This window comes from Alosa pseudoharengus, unplaced genomic scaffold (genome assembly GCF_046254945.1).
Source record: "Alosa pseudoharengus isolate Yale_2024_CS ecotype anadromous, Long Island Sound unplaced genomic scaffold, YU_APseudo_1.1 YU_APseudo_1.1_scf_33, whole genome shotgun sequence".
NCBI classification, from domain to species: domain Eukaryota; kingdom Metazoa; phylum Chordata; class Actinopteri; order Clupeiformes; family Clupeidae; genus Alosa; species Alosa pseudoharengus.
Window position 1 is genome coordinate 179,697 of NW_027468734.1, and position 15,385 is coordinate 195,081.

General features: G+C 38.6%; 1 protein-coding gene across 2 annotated transcripts in view; it reads right to left on the reverse strand.

Moving 5' to 3' along the window:
* Positions 1 to 1,585: 1,585 nt before the first annotated feature.
* LOC143101364 (voltage-gated potassium channel subunit beta-3-like) overlaps positions 1,586 to 15,385 on the reverse strand; it is a 194,766-nt gene continuing 180,966 nt past the window's right edge. For both annotated transcript variants that reach the window (XM_076264659.1, XM_076264658.1), the window contains exons 12-14: positions 2,991 to 3,111; positions 2,430 to 2,518; positions 1,586 to 1,675 (exon numbers count right to left, since the gene is read on the reverse strand). In XM_076264659.1, coding sequence (XP_076120774.1) covers positions 1,586 to 1,675; positions 2,430 to 2,518; positions 2,991 to 3,111 — 300 coding nt within the window. The remainder of the gene's footprint in view (positions 1,676 to 2,429; positions 2,519 to 2,990; positions 3,112 to 15,385) is intronic.

Below are 15,385 nucleotides of genomic sequence, written 5' to 3' on the forward strand. Positions count from 1 at the left end.
TCAACAACTTTTAAACTATTTACCTTCAACTTTTAAACGGTCTACTTTTAAACTATCATTAAACTATCTATTAAACTAGCTGTCTATCAACAACTTTTAAACTATCTACTGTCTATCAACAACTTTTAAACTATCTACAGTCTACTTTTAAACTATCAACTTTTATTAAGCTATGCAACCACCATGTCTATCCTAGCATCACCGTAGTAACCATCTCTTTATTATCTGTTTTAACTATACATGATATTTTACATCACAACTTTAGCATTTTCATGCACTGGTAATTCCTTGGAATTGCATTTCTAGTTAAATACATGAACGCTTGTCTTTGCAAGGGTTAATCGTGTGTTAAAAGTATTATTTGTTTAATTGTTCGAGTCGGCTTTCTGAGAAACTATTACGCGACCGAAGTGTCGGGAAACCATCATGTCTAAATAGCGGACCCTTTTAGCTGGGCTCGGGTTCGGGTTCGGGCTCAGTAATTGCTTAATTTGTCGGGCAGGGTCGGGTTAGGGCCTGATTGCCAGGGGTCCGGGCCGGGCCTGAAATTTTAGGCCCGTGCAGGCCACTAACCCAGAGCCCGCAAGTTCGAAATAAAGCCAGATGATTCACCAGCTGGTTAATTTAGGTTGATATGAACATGTAGAACGTCGACTTTCTCAGTGACCTTCTGAATGCGGCAAATTCAGAAGGTCACTGAGAAAGTGGCTGAATGCGGCTTTACGTAGCTCTTAACCGCTTCGGTGTGTTGTCATCATCTTGCTGTCCCCCCTCTGTTCTGTGTTTGGTTCCTTCTTTGAGGTGAAAACGAAGTCCATGAAATCCAGGCTGCCTAGCAGCGTGAATAAAATTGTGCGCGTAAGGCAGCATGGGAAAACCCAGGCTAGGTATGTACATAATGACATGAAAATGTATAACATTTTGTCGAGTTACTACATAATGCGGTGTTATTACATTATGCCTTGTTACAGGGGGCAGCCGTGGCCTACTGGTTAGGGCTTCGGGCTTGGATCTGAAGTGTTGCCGGTTCGATCCCCAACCAGTAGGAAAAATGTGGGCGGGGGAAGTGGTTGAGCACAGCTCTCCCATGCCCACATTCACGGCTGAAGTGCCCTTAGGCAAGGCACCTAACCCCTCACTGCTCCCCGAGTGCCACTGTAGCAAGGCAGCTCACTGCTCTGGGTTAGTGTGTGCTTCACCTCAAGTGTGTTCACTGTGTGCTCTGTGTGTTCACTAATTCACAGATGGGATAAATGCAGAGACCAAATTCCTTGTATATGCAAGTATACTTGGCCTATAAACCTGATTTACATATATATGTGTGTGTGTGTGTGTGTGTGTGTATATTGCATTATAATTATTATCATTGAGTATATAAATATATTTGAAATAATTGCATTATTGCATGTTGAACATACTAGGTAGTTAAATACTGTGCATACACTAATGTTGGCTACACTAATGTTGGAAGTTTGACAATAAGGTCATGCAGCTTGGTTAGAAACGATAGGGGAGATTTAGTTACTGCCGCTGTCTATCTCTCTCCCTCCCTCTCCCTTTCTTTCTCCCTCTCTCTGTTCTTCAATTAGGCACGTGCTTCTTTCTTCGAGTGTGGACGGTTCCCCAGGAGTGAGTCAATCTCGTACACCATCTGGGGAGTCATGAGAGATAGCACCTGTGAATAAAAAAAAAGAATGAGTGAGCTAAGCCTGTTTTAATAAGGTGGTGCTTTGGTTGTGGTCAAGGTGTGAGGGATTATGATGGTTATGTTAATGAGGTAATATGAGGTTATGTTTTGGCTTTCAGACAGAAGACAATATGAAGACAAAAACCACAGAGCCAGAAAAAAGCAAAGTTGAAGATGATATGGAAGGCTATTCCATAGTTTGAGAGCTGTTATGTACAGTACAGGCCAAAAGTTTGGACACACCTTCTATTTTCAATGCGTTTTCTTTATTTTCATGACTATTTACATTGTAGATTCTCACTGAAGGCATCAAAATGATGAATGAATGCAAAGTTATTTGGCCCACAGATGAATATTTGTCAAGTTATGGCTTGCTGAATATGGTATTAAAAAAAATAGCAACTTTGAAGAAACTAGAATATAAGACATGTTTTAAGTTATTTCACACTTTTTTGTTAAGTACATAATTCCACGTGTTCATTAATAGTTTTGATTAATCTACAATGTTAATAGTCATGAAAATAACACATTGAATGAGAAGGTGTGTCCAAACTTTTGGCCTGTACTCTATGTCAAAAGATGACCTTTGCATTTCAGCTGCTTTAAAATTATGATTTACTTACTCCTGGTAGGTGTATGAGTATACCCGAAGATAATGTGTATGTTGTGTACATTAGCTATAAACATCTGCAGAAAATGATCACTGTATATAATGTACGTGTTGTGGTGTGACTGTGGTTACCCGTATAGCACCCAGGTTCTCCAGAAGCTGTTCTGTATTTGAGACGCCCAGTAGCACACAACTCACTCCTTCACTTCTGAGGCACCAGGCTGAATGAAAGAGATTTCTATTTTATACACATTCAAAGTACTTTTTGGACATTGTTGATATTCTTCTCCCTGATTTTTTTCATCCCTTTTCCTTACTATATTTTGAATATAGACACTCTTTGATAAGCTATACAAGGTCATGGTCATGCCAATACAGCTTATTTGAATTTGAAAGAGGGAGAGAAAAACAGTGTGGGTTACAGAGATTGAGAGTAAGATGAAAAAAAGAGAGGAGAGAAAGAGGAGAAAAGGAGAGAAAGAGGGGAAAAGGGGTGAGATAAGTACTTTGAAGGAAGGCTGAGCAGGAGATGAGTATTGACCATGAGTATTGTCCAATATTTAATTTAGCCATCATTTATCCTGCTTTTCTTTGTTTACTCTGCCTCCTCAAGCCCTTCTATCTCTCTCTCTCTCTGTATTTATATGTGTGTGTGTGTGTGTGTGTGTGTGTGTGTGAGTGAGTTTGTCTCACCTATAGCCAGTTGAGCAGAGGTACACCCTAGCTTGTCAGCCAGGAGGTGGAGCTCTTTCACTTTGGCCATCTGCCTTCTCCCCTCCTCACCCTGGAGTTTATCCTTCAACCACTGATAACCCTACACACACACACACACACACATGCACACACACGCACTTATCTTTATTATTACTTCAGATGAATATAGAGCATCACAGTCCCGCCCCTCCTCCTAGAGAGCTTAGTTTCCGGAAGTAAATTTCCCATTCATTTCTCCCATTGACGTTTTGGAAAAATCCGTATCTAAAGAGTTTTAGAGCATGTCTTAGGCTAATCAGCTACGGCGTAACTCATAAGCATACAACATATCATTTCGAGTGAAAAAACGAAGAGAAAGTCCAAAAAAAGTCAAAGGTACAAGACTGTACATATTTTCATTTCCGAGCGAAGGAACTACTCATCCCATAAACCACCGCGCCTCACTGAAAAATATATAAGCAGCACGAACCAGCGCAAAATCATTTCCAACCGGCGACAGCACGCGAACCCTTTCCTCCAAACAATGATTTTTATATAGATAATAGCAGTTATTTCAGGAGTAATCGTGTAAATAATAGTGTTTTGGTATTGAATGTTATATTTACCATCGTGTATTTTATATCGTGTGTGTGAAAGCAGTTAACGTTAACGTTAGCAACATTGTGCAGTGCTTCGTATCTGACTGCCATCCTGATGCATGGACCGGTGCATGGTCTGCTCTTGGACCACCATATTCAGTTTATTAACTTGCTGTGAGTTATTACACAAAATGTTCATTAAATGTACGAAGAAGTATTTCTAGATTAATGATTGATGATATGGCTCGTACAGTATGAAGGCTACAGTAGCCTAGCTAACGTTAACTAGCATTACCAACCTCCCTGCAAAACTCACCACACAACTTCGTAGGTTTGATAGGTCTTGTCCCTCATGCTGGCCCATACACAACCCACAAGCTGACCCTCGACACACAACAGTCAATAATGTGACCCGATTTAAAGTGGTTTTCACCGCTTTGGACACTCTTGATTTCGTCCTTGAAACTGAAATATTCACGGGGGCATGGACGTTTGCTAACCATTTTACTACAGTGTCTACCCGGTGGTAGCATCCAGCTTTGCTATCAGCTAGCTAGCTAGTTTAAGTTCTTAATGGCGATATACAGGGCTTTTTATGCCTCGACTAAGTTGATGTTTCATATAAACAACAATTCATGTTCATAGAAACAACAAGGTCACTAAAACATAATATATTTCATACCTGTGTTGCAGCATGTAGGCTAATGTTAGCAGCATTATAATGACATTCTAATGTCTGAAAGGCTAATGATTAGCCTATCGGCTACCTGAAAAGTTAAGTGTTCAAACTAGCATTTCCAGTGTTCTATTTGATGGTGTATTGGCCCTGACTAAGTTCGTGTTATATATAAACCACAATCCTTGTTGATACAAGTAACAATGTTCGTCTAGAAAGTTTTTATTCACATTAAGATTTTCGCCATAGGCAGTAAAAGACTCCGCCATCTTTGTCAATAATCTTCGCTGATAAAGTTTCAAACTATGACCTTAACGGCCTTTCCACCAATCAGAGGCATCACTGTGGGATTGTGGGATTGTTCAGGATTGTGGGTAATGAAGTACCTATCCAAGACATCGCGAATAAAAGACATTTATCTCAAAACGAGGTTAGTGCCCCGTGAACTTTTGGCGTCTATATGAGCATACACAATCGCTTAGTACAGCAGTAGCTGGTTTTGAGTCTACCATGTGCAGTTAAGTTTTTATGGCTTATACCCGAATTGTCAATGGAGAAATTGCATTGAATTCTTACTTCCGGAAACTCCTGTGGGCGGGACTGTGATGCTCTATATAGCTGGTCTGACTTAATAAACACTTGACAATAGACAGTAGCTGAAGGAATCTCTGACCTTTTTAGCTTCACCATTAAGACACACAGTTACCCCCCACCCCCTCCACACACACACACACTCACACTGGATAACATAGGATCTCTTCTTACACACGCAAGCACGCACACACTGACCCACATAAACTGCACTTCTTGGGTAGACCCTGAATATCCGAATGTAGTTAAGAGCAGGTAAAACTTGAGGCTGGCTTGCAAAAGAATAGTTCTTTATTCTGGATGTAACAACAGAGTTCTGTTGTATACACAGCACAGTGTTGCAAAGTAAACCCAAGGTAATCATCTAAACAAAGATCTAGGAAACTCCTGGCTAATTATAATGCCAGAATACACATTCATGTCTGGGGTCAAATTGGAGGGGGGAAAACGAGTAGTGATATGGCCTTATTCAATCAAGATGTCTCTTGTGGGGGAACGATTAGTTAGGTACACCATTTGCTGTTGTAAGGTGACAACATTCTGTCTGCTACTCTGCTTACAATAAACGTCCTGTTCCCGCCGTTTCTGTGGTATTAAAGGAAAATTCCGGTATTTAGCACTTTGAGTCCCTTTTCTGGTTTGTTTTGGATGAACTAGAGTGGTGGACACCGACATTTTGACGATTGGTCCTGTCTCGACTTTTCTGACTCGTTTTGAACCGCCTTTGACTACTCAGAGTGGCTGCCTACAGGCATGCTCAAACATGTCTTAAAACAACCCTTAACGTTCGTTTTCAAAACTGTGCAACTCACCGAGTGGTTAGTGGTGTTCTAAATACCGGAATTTTCCTTTAAACAAAGAACCAAAAGACAGAAAACCACTTAAATGTAACAACCCCTGTATTTCCCCTTCTAAAACAGAAACACAGACTCTTTTAGTCAGAATAAGACTGGAAACACATATAGTATATATCCACTCATCCTTACACACAAACACAACATTATCCACTGAGACCAAATGGTTACTATTATTGATACGTAATCCTTTGGGTTTGCATATGTAACCTGCCTTGTGTTGAACCTGCTCGATTCAGCGCTGCACACGCCCGGACTCGAACCCGCGAAACAGCAGTACCACAGATCGGGAGTCAAGTGTGCTGACAATTGAGCTAAGAGTCCAGGCTATTAGCTTGCATGCTAGCAGCACTCTTGAGGCGTCGGGGAATGAGGTTTACCAACATGCGTTACCACACGCAGAGCTAAGCTAGCTGGCATCTGTTACACTTAGACATACTTTTTTTACACTCACTATACAGCGCCCTCCATCTTCCATTTCTTTAAGTTAATCAGTCTATGAACTTCAAGTTTCATTAAGGTGTGGTGGTAGCCTAGCAGTGGTGGAGGAAGTACTGAAACTCAGTACTTAAGTAAAAGTACAAATACACAGAGAAATATTTACTTTAGTAAAAGTAAAAGTACCACAATGACAACCCTACTTAAGTAAAAGTAAAAAGTACCTGCTTTTAAATGTACTTTAAGTATTAAAAGTAAAAGTATTTGCATAATGATTTATTCTCTTAATATCTATATTCTAAAAGGAAAAATCAGTATGGGCTGTGGCATTTTAATTAAGCTAGTTTTAGGTTATACTCGACTAGATAGTTTTAAGCTAATGCAATTGTGCTTACCATCTGTGGCCCAGTTTACATTCTGACCTACAATTCTAGAGACTGTAATTCTGGTTATCTACTAGGGTGATCTGCTGAGTAATTCATTCAGCAAAACACGAGAGCCTGAAGTTTAACGGGGTAGACAAGGGAAACGTCGGGTGGATCGTAATGCCAATTATGCTGATTGAACAGAAAAGTTGCTGAGAAAGGTGTCTTTATGATTAAGTTCAGTTTCACTTGCGCAGACGCGTAGACATTGAATGAGCGCTCACGTTACTACACCCCAATTGTAGGCTATGCATCTTAATTTGATCACACACAATTAAGGAATATTTCCTAATCTGGAAAATGTTACGTTTTTTCCGGCCACCGGTTCATTAATAGTCTACCATTCATTTGTGCCGCAAATGATCAGACATGTGACAGAAGCATGGGCATAGCCTGTAACTTCGCTGATCCGCGGATAGCAATCTCATCGGAGAGGAGGCCATAACGCTGCAGATAAAGGCACAGAACACAGTTGCATGTACAGTGTAGCCATGGGTCTGGTGAATATAGCCTACTGAATGCAGATGGCTACAAGCTCACGCTTTGCCTGGTCTAGACTAGAAGCTTAAGTTTCTAATAATGCACGTAGCGCTCCAGAATCTTTGGTAGCACCCCCCCCCCCTGGTAAAACAAACGTGTTTGTCAGAGAGAAAAAAAAAACTGATCATAAAATGTATCGTAAAAAGGAACGATGGTGTTGTAGAAATGTAGCGGAGTAAAAAGTACAGATAATTGCTGTAAAATGTAACGAAGTAAAAGTCAAAAGTATGCAATATAAATTTTACTTAAGTAAAGTACAAATACGTGAAAAATTTACTTAAGTACAGTAATGAAGTATTTGTACTTTGTTACATTCCACCACTGTAGCCTAGTAGCTAAGGAGCTGGTCCAGCATGCAGTAGCCACTGTTGTGTAGGGCTGGGACGTTATAGATGTTTTCTTACCGTGGTTGGAAAGCAAGAAATTACTGCAGTTTAGCGGTATACCGCTCCCACCACCCCCGCCACATTTAACAGCTTTATGTATGCTCTAGGGAAATGGCTCTTGGAATAATTGTAAGTCAGTTTGAAATGTCGGTAACACTTTATTTGAAGGGGTCTACATAAGGGTGACATGTAACCGTCATAAGAATGACATGACACATGTCATGTACATTAATGACACATAATTGATGTTTATGACTGTTGTCATAATGTGTCATTCGGTTTTTGGAATGTCAAGTTGACATTGTTTGGGTGTCATCATTATGACAACTTGACATTAGCCAAGATGACATTATTTGACGGGTCTTTGTCATGACAACTTGACATTAGCCAAGAAAATGTAACCCATTTACAATATTGTCATGACGACTTGACATTAGCCAAGAAAGAAATGCAAGGTGTTTGGCATGATATTGTCATGACAACTTGACATATAACTGTGTTTGGCCTGACTTATCTTCTAGGTTTGTGAAGTGATGGGCCTGAACAATTGGCTGTCATGACACCATTATAAATTGGTCATGAATACTTTTCTTGACCTCAACTACAGTGGTACAGTTTTGACTTGTCATTAAGCTGTCACAAAGAACTATTACACACCAAAATAGTTTCCTGACAGTGTCCTGAATACTTACCTTTGACCTAAAGTACAGTGAACCATCTGAGATGTTTCAATCTGAGACACAGCTCGGATAAATTAACCCCAAAATAATAAACCAAAGTCCATCTACCCGGGTAGTATGTTTTTTTTTTTAAGTGGTGAGATCTCGCGCTTATCTGTAGGCTACGATGAAATGAAGAAATGGTGAGTAGAAGCAGTTCGTGTCGCAGGCAAGATTATCATTCGCGCCTCCTGCTCTTCTGCCTTCCGTGTCCAATGGCGAATTTGTCCGATGGAACACTCTCTCAAATTATGCATCCAAACAAAAAAACAACCTGCATAGCAGGGCAACAATTCAATTCAATTACTCTCTCGATACATTTGACCAGATCTGAAAACATAACTCATATTCATGAACTGTAGTAGCTTATTGTTATTTTTAATCTATACATTCACTACATACATTAAACGTCAGCACTAGCATATCACATAGTAACATGGCTTCAACATGGCATGAAATAGCACTTCAAATCATTAAACTCATGTTCAACTCTGATTGGTTTTTAGCTTATGCAGTATCATCAATACATTTCCACACAATGCATTAAACAACTGAATTACAGCAAAATAAAACTTTTACGTGCTTAACTCATTAAACACATCTATCACGCCATGTCTGCTAGTAACATAAATGACGAACACGTGTAAAACACTCACCGGAGAAAACTCATACAAGTAAGTAAACTCCTTGCACACTGGTGGGATTTCTTTGCTTTTTTATTTTTAGTGAACAACGCGTTTCGCCTATGCTTCGTCAGGTTCACTTTTCATCTCCACATGCCACCGACAGGTGATATAGGTAATTACCCAGGTCACATGACCACACCAATTGGTGCAAGATGCCACCCAATTAACAATTTGGGTTCCCGTATGAGTTCATATACATTACAGTACATCCATAGTTCACACACCACCTACGACAATGCCCAAAACTCGAGCACATACACAGTTAGAATTTTACATTGTTATACATATCCATGTTCACATATCACTTCCAAGGTTAACTTTCTCAATGTTCAATTTCAAGACTTAATGTAAGAGTGGGTTCAACTTCAAAAATACTCGTCTATCAAAGTCTAAAAATGCAATGTGCAAATACTACTGTGCAAAAATGCAATGTGCAAATACCTCTGTGCAAAATTGCAATGTGCAAATACCAATGTGCAAAATTGCAAAGTGCAGATACCAATGTGCAAAATTGCAATGTGCAAAATTGCAAGGTGCAAATATTACTTAAATTACAACTAAAGTTTATACATTACAAGCAACAATGTCCATATACAGTCCAATTCTAGACCCATGATAACATCTCATCCCCATATTCATATCTAACATATCCAAGGTTCACATTTCATCAGTAACTCCAATATCAATAATGATCCAATATCAATCAGTACACATCTTGTGCATCAGGTTCATATATCATAAATACCAGTGTGCAAATATGCATTGTGCAAATGCCAAAAGATTTTCACAGAAATACACTTAAATCTTGTAATTCATTGAGACCATGGGGTTCTACTGTATTTAATTCATGTATCCAATATGCCTCTCTCTGTAACAGTTGTTTAATCAAGTTGCCCCCTCTTGGGCTGGGTTTCACACGTTCGATGCCAATAAATTTTAGGGAGGTGGCTGGTCCATGGTGCATCTCTTTATAATGCCTAGCTATGGCGTAATCCATATTTCCATTTCTTATTGCCCCTTTATGTTCTGCAATTCTTAGTTTTAAATTACGTTTGGTTTGTCCAATGTATATTTGTCCACACGGGCATTTCAGCATGTATACTACATGTGTTGACAGACAGTTAATAAATTCTTTTATTTGGTATTTCTTGCCTGAGTGTGGGTGACTAAATGTTTTTGTGTTGAAAGTATGGGAACAATGTGCACATTTCCCACATCTATAATTTCCATATACTTGTTGAGCAAGCCAATTCACCTTTGGTATTTCCATGTATGTAGAGCTAACCACCATATCCTTAATATTCTTTCCTCTTTTAAAACAGAAGCGAGGTTTCAGTGACGATAAATGCTTTAAACTGGGGTCACATTCTAAAAGTTTCCAATGTCTGTTGACTATTTGTTTAACCTGCTTTGATGCTGTCGAATATTCAGACACAAAAGTCACTCTACTTTCGGTGTGTTTAGGTGTCGGGTTTAGTAGTGAAGTTCTGTGTCTTTTGTAGGCTTTTTCAACTGCTTGATCAATTAGTGTTTCAACACTCTTTGTTTGAAGTGTTGGGACATTTCGTGTGTTTTAATCTCATGATCCTTTTCATTGCTACATATTCTTCTTAATCTAACAAACTGTCCATAGGGAATGTTCTTAATAGTATGATCTGGATGAAAACTTGACGCATGTAGTATAGTGTTTCTATCAGTTGTTTTTCTGTAAATGGATGTTTCCAATTTGTTTTCCACATTCACAGATATGAGTAAGTCCAGAAAATGTATTTTCTCACAATTATATTCCATGGTGAACTTCAATGAGGGATATGTTCCATTCATATAATCATTTAATTTAAACAATTCATCTTCAGACCCCATAAATACCAAAAAGATATCATCAATGAACCTCTTGTAAAACAGAATGTTACCAGCAAATGGATTATTATTGACAATATATCTATCTTCCCACAAACCCATGTACAAATTAGCATAATTTGGCGCAAAAGGAGAACCCATGCTTGTCCCTTGAGTTTGTAAATAATACTTATTGTTAAACATGAAATAGTTTGATTTTAAAATGAACTTTGTGAACGACATCAACAATTCCACTGGAAGAGAGTCTTTCTTGGATGTTAGAAAAAAGTTCATGGCTTCTAGTCCACCCTCATGGGGAATGTTGGTATATAAGCTTTCCACGTCCAAAGTTACTAAAAACGACCCTTCTGGTACACAGATGTCACACAAAAGTTTCAATACATCTCTAGTGTCAGCGATGTAAGATGGAAGTGATGTTACCATTTCTTTTATGAAGTGATCGACAAACTGGCTCAAATGTTCTGTCACAGAGTCTCTACTTGCCACAATAGGTCTGCCCGGGGGGTTTTCTAATTGTTTATGTATTTTGGGTAACAAATAAAAGACAGGTGTCACGGGATGTTCAGTCTTTAGGAATTCAAATTGATTCTTAGTTAGCCAGTTATTTTCCAACGCATTTTTTAACATGTTATCTCTCTCGCTTATATATTTATCCATCGGATTGTGTTGCAGCTGCTCGTAATAATTGGAATTATTCAATTGTCTCATAGCTTCCGTTACATAATCTTTTGTGTTTTGTATAACAATACCTCCCCCTTTATCTGCTGATTTTATAATGATGTCAGTGTTCTCTTTTAATTCACTTAGGGTTTTTCTTTCTAGTGCACTGAGATTATAATTTATTTTCCTATTAGTTACCGTAGTTAACTTGTCAAGGTCTCTCTCCACTAATTTGTTAAAAGTGGCTAAAGTGGCGTTGGGTACGCCAGGGGGCATGAAAGTAGACTTCTTCTTAAACTTATTCAAAGGATCTGTAACATCACTTCTAGCCGTCTCACAGGTAGGTTTAGCATGAAAAAAGTGTTTTAAATGCAGTTGTCTAAAAAATTTGTAAGAGTCGACTTTTAATTTAAATGCGTTTACTTTGTTCGTCGGGACAAAGGAGAGTCCTCGGCTGAGTACACTTAATTGTGAAGTTGTTAAAGGGTAATTGGAAATGTTAATCACCGTATTTGGGTCCGATTCAAGCTCCGCGTAACGCGGTTTGGATCTCGGTCTCTTCTTGCCCCTCCTCGTTTTCTTCCTCTGTGGCCTCCTCTGTTCCCTAAAAAAGAGCCGTCGGTAGAGGAAGACGCGCTGGTGCCATGGTCACTCGTTTCGGCCTCACTGGTTAGGAGCAATTCCCGATGTTGTTCTGTCTGTCTCCATCTTCTGTTTTCTCTACCTCTTTGTTGCGGCCTCTGGCTCCATTTGGCGTGATCATTCCTATTCCAATTGTAAACAGCTGCTCTTCTGTAGTCCTCGGCATCTCTTTCATACTTTTTTATTTTGAAGGCTTTCAGTTCTTCTTCAAATTTAGTCAATTCCAATTTCAAGTCATTGTCAAAAGTTTTCATCCAGATCATACTATTAAGAACATTCCCTATGGACAGTTTGTTAGATTAAGAAGAATATGTAGCAATGAAAAGGATCATGAGATTAAAACACACGAAATGTCCCAACGCTTCAAACAAAGAGGGTATGATGAAACACTAATTGATCAAGCAGTTGAAAAAGCCTACAAAAGAGACAGAACTTCACTACTAAACCCGACACCTAAACACACCGAAAGTAGAGTGACTTTTGTGTCTGAATATTCGACAGCATCAAAGCAGGTTAAACAAATAGTCAACAGACATTGGAAACTTTTAGAATGTGACCCCAGTTTAAAGCATTTATCGTCACTGAAACCTCGCTTCTGTTTTAAAAGAGGAAAGAATATTAAGGATATGGTGGTTAGCTCTACATACATGGAAATACCAAAGGTGAATTGGCTTGCTCAACAAGTATATGGAAATTATAGATGTGGGAAATGTGCACATTGTTCCCATACTTTCAACACAAAAACATTTAGTCACCCACACTCAGGCAAGAAATACCAAATAAAATAATTTATTAACTGTCTGTCAACACATGTAGTATACATGCTGAAATGCCCGTGTGGACAAATATACATTGGACAAACCAAACGTAATTTAAAACTAAGAATTGCAGAACATAAAGGGGCAATAAGAAATGGAAATATGGATTACGCCATAGCTAGGCATTATAAAGAGATGCACCATGGACCAGCCACCTCCCTAAAATTTATTGGCATCGAACGTGTGAAACCCAGCCCAAGAGGGGGCAACTTGATTAAACAACTGTTACAGAGAGAGGCATATTGGATACATGAATTAAATACAGTAGAACCCCATGGTCTCAATGAATTACAAGATTTAAGTGTATTTCTGTGAAAATCTTTTGGCATTTGCACAATGCATATTTGCACACTGGTATTTATGATATATGAACCTGATGCACAAGATGTGTACTGATTGATATTGGATCATTATTGATATTGGAGTTACTGATGAAATGTGAACCTTGGATATGTTAGATATGAATATGGGGATGAGATGTTATCATGGGTCTAGAATTGGACTGTATATGGACATTGTTGCTTGTAATGTATAAACTTTAGTTGTAATTTAAGTAATATTTGCACCTTGCAATTTTGCACATTGCAATTTTGCACATTGGTATCTGCACTTTGCAATTTTGCACATTGGTATTTGCACATTGCAATTTTGCACAGAGGTATTTGCACATTGCATTTTTGCACAGTAGTATTTGCACATTGCATTTTTAGACTTTGATAGACGAGTATTTTTGAAGTTGAACCCACTCTTACATTAAGTCTTGAAATTGAACATTGAGAAAGTTAACCTTGGAAGTGATATGTGAACATGGATATGTATAACAATGTAAAATTCTAACTGTGTATGTGCTCGAGTTTTGGGCATTGTCGTAGGTGGTGTGTGAACTATGGATGTACTGTAATGTATATGAACTCATACGGGAACCCAAATTGTTAATTGGGTGGCATCTTGCACCAATTGGTGTGGTCATGTGACCTGGGTAATTACCTATATCACCTGTCGGTGGCATGTGGAGATGAAAAGTGAACCTGACGAAGCATAGGCGAAACGCGTTGTTCACTAAAAATAAAAAAGCAAAGAAATCCCACCAGTGTGCGGTGATGCTTTATTTTCCTTTTTATCTATTGACGACTGCACCTCACCAGCACCTGGAAGGCTGTGCACAGGAACTTTATCCTTTTAAGTAAACTCCTTGTCGTAATTTCGACCCTTTGCTGTTATTCCTTCCTTAGAAGTAGGTTTGGTGGGAAAACCCCTTTTAACTAGCTCTTCAATGTTATTTTTAACTTTTCTTCTCAGTGTGGAAAATCTAAATATGGCTTCAGCTCACTATCGTTCTGCTGTCCTTCTGCTGTTTGCGATTTCTGTCTTCTTCTCTAAGAATCAGTGTAGCAGTTTCCCCTCTATGCAGCACCACCACTCAGTGTTCAGGCCAAACACAGTTATGTCAAGTTGTCATGACAATATCATGCCAAGGAAAGTATTCATGACACAATTATAATGGTGTCATGACAATAAATTATTCCGGCCCATCACTTCACAAACCTAGAAGATGAGTCAGGTAAAACACAGTTATATGTAAATTTTGCATTTCTTTCTTGGCTAATGTCAAGTTGTCATGACAACGGTTTACATTTTCTTGGCTAATGTCAAGTTGTCATGACAGAGACACCCTCAAATAATGTCATCTTGGCTAATGTGAAGTCGTCATGACAATATTGTAAACGGGTTACATTTTCTTGGCTAATGTCAAGTTGTCATAATGATGACACCCAAACAATGTCAACTTGACATTCCAAAAACCGAATGACACATTATGACAACAGTCATAAACATCAATAATATGTCATTAATGTGCATGACATGTGTCATGTCATTTTTATGACGGTTACATGTCACCCTTGTGTAGACCCCTTCAAATAAAGTGTTACCAAAATGTCAGTCAAATGAATAAGTATAAGATATGAATATAAAGTGACAAACAGGTCAAATAAAGGGAAAGTGTGTTGACCTCTGTAAAGGACGATAACGGCAAAAAAAGTATCGCTCTAGTTAATATCAGAGCCATGGCTCTGGTTAATATGAATGACAATTCATAACAAAGCATGAAGCATGAAACAAAGAATGAAATCATTGTGGATCACTTTGAGTAATTTTCATAATGACAAAAAAGATTCGTTCCTGGTTTGAACAGTCCTTAAGTCCAGAAATGGTTGTAAAAACGAAAATGCCTGAAAATGCCCATATACAGTATGCAAACAATAAGTAAGGAGTTCCAATCAACTGGAAATGTAACAAACTTGTTTATTTTGCCCCCTCACACAGTAAGGATGGTAAGAGAAGCAATAAATCCATAACAATCACTGCTGGAGGGTTACAGAAAAAAGTTTCATCTTGGGGCCATCAAAACATCAGAAGTGACCATGCTAATGAATTATTAAAGTGGACGGGATAGAAAAAAGGCTTTCTTGTATTTTAATTACAAATTTAAATGGCAATGG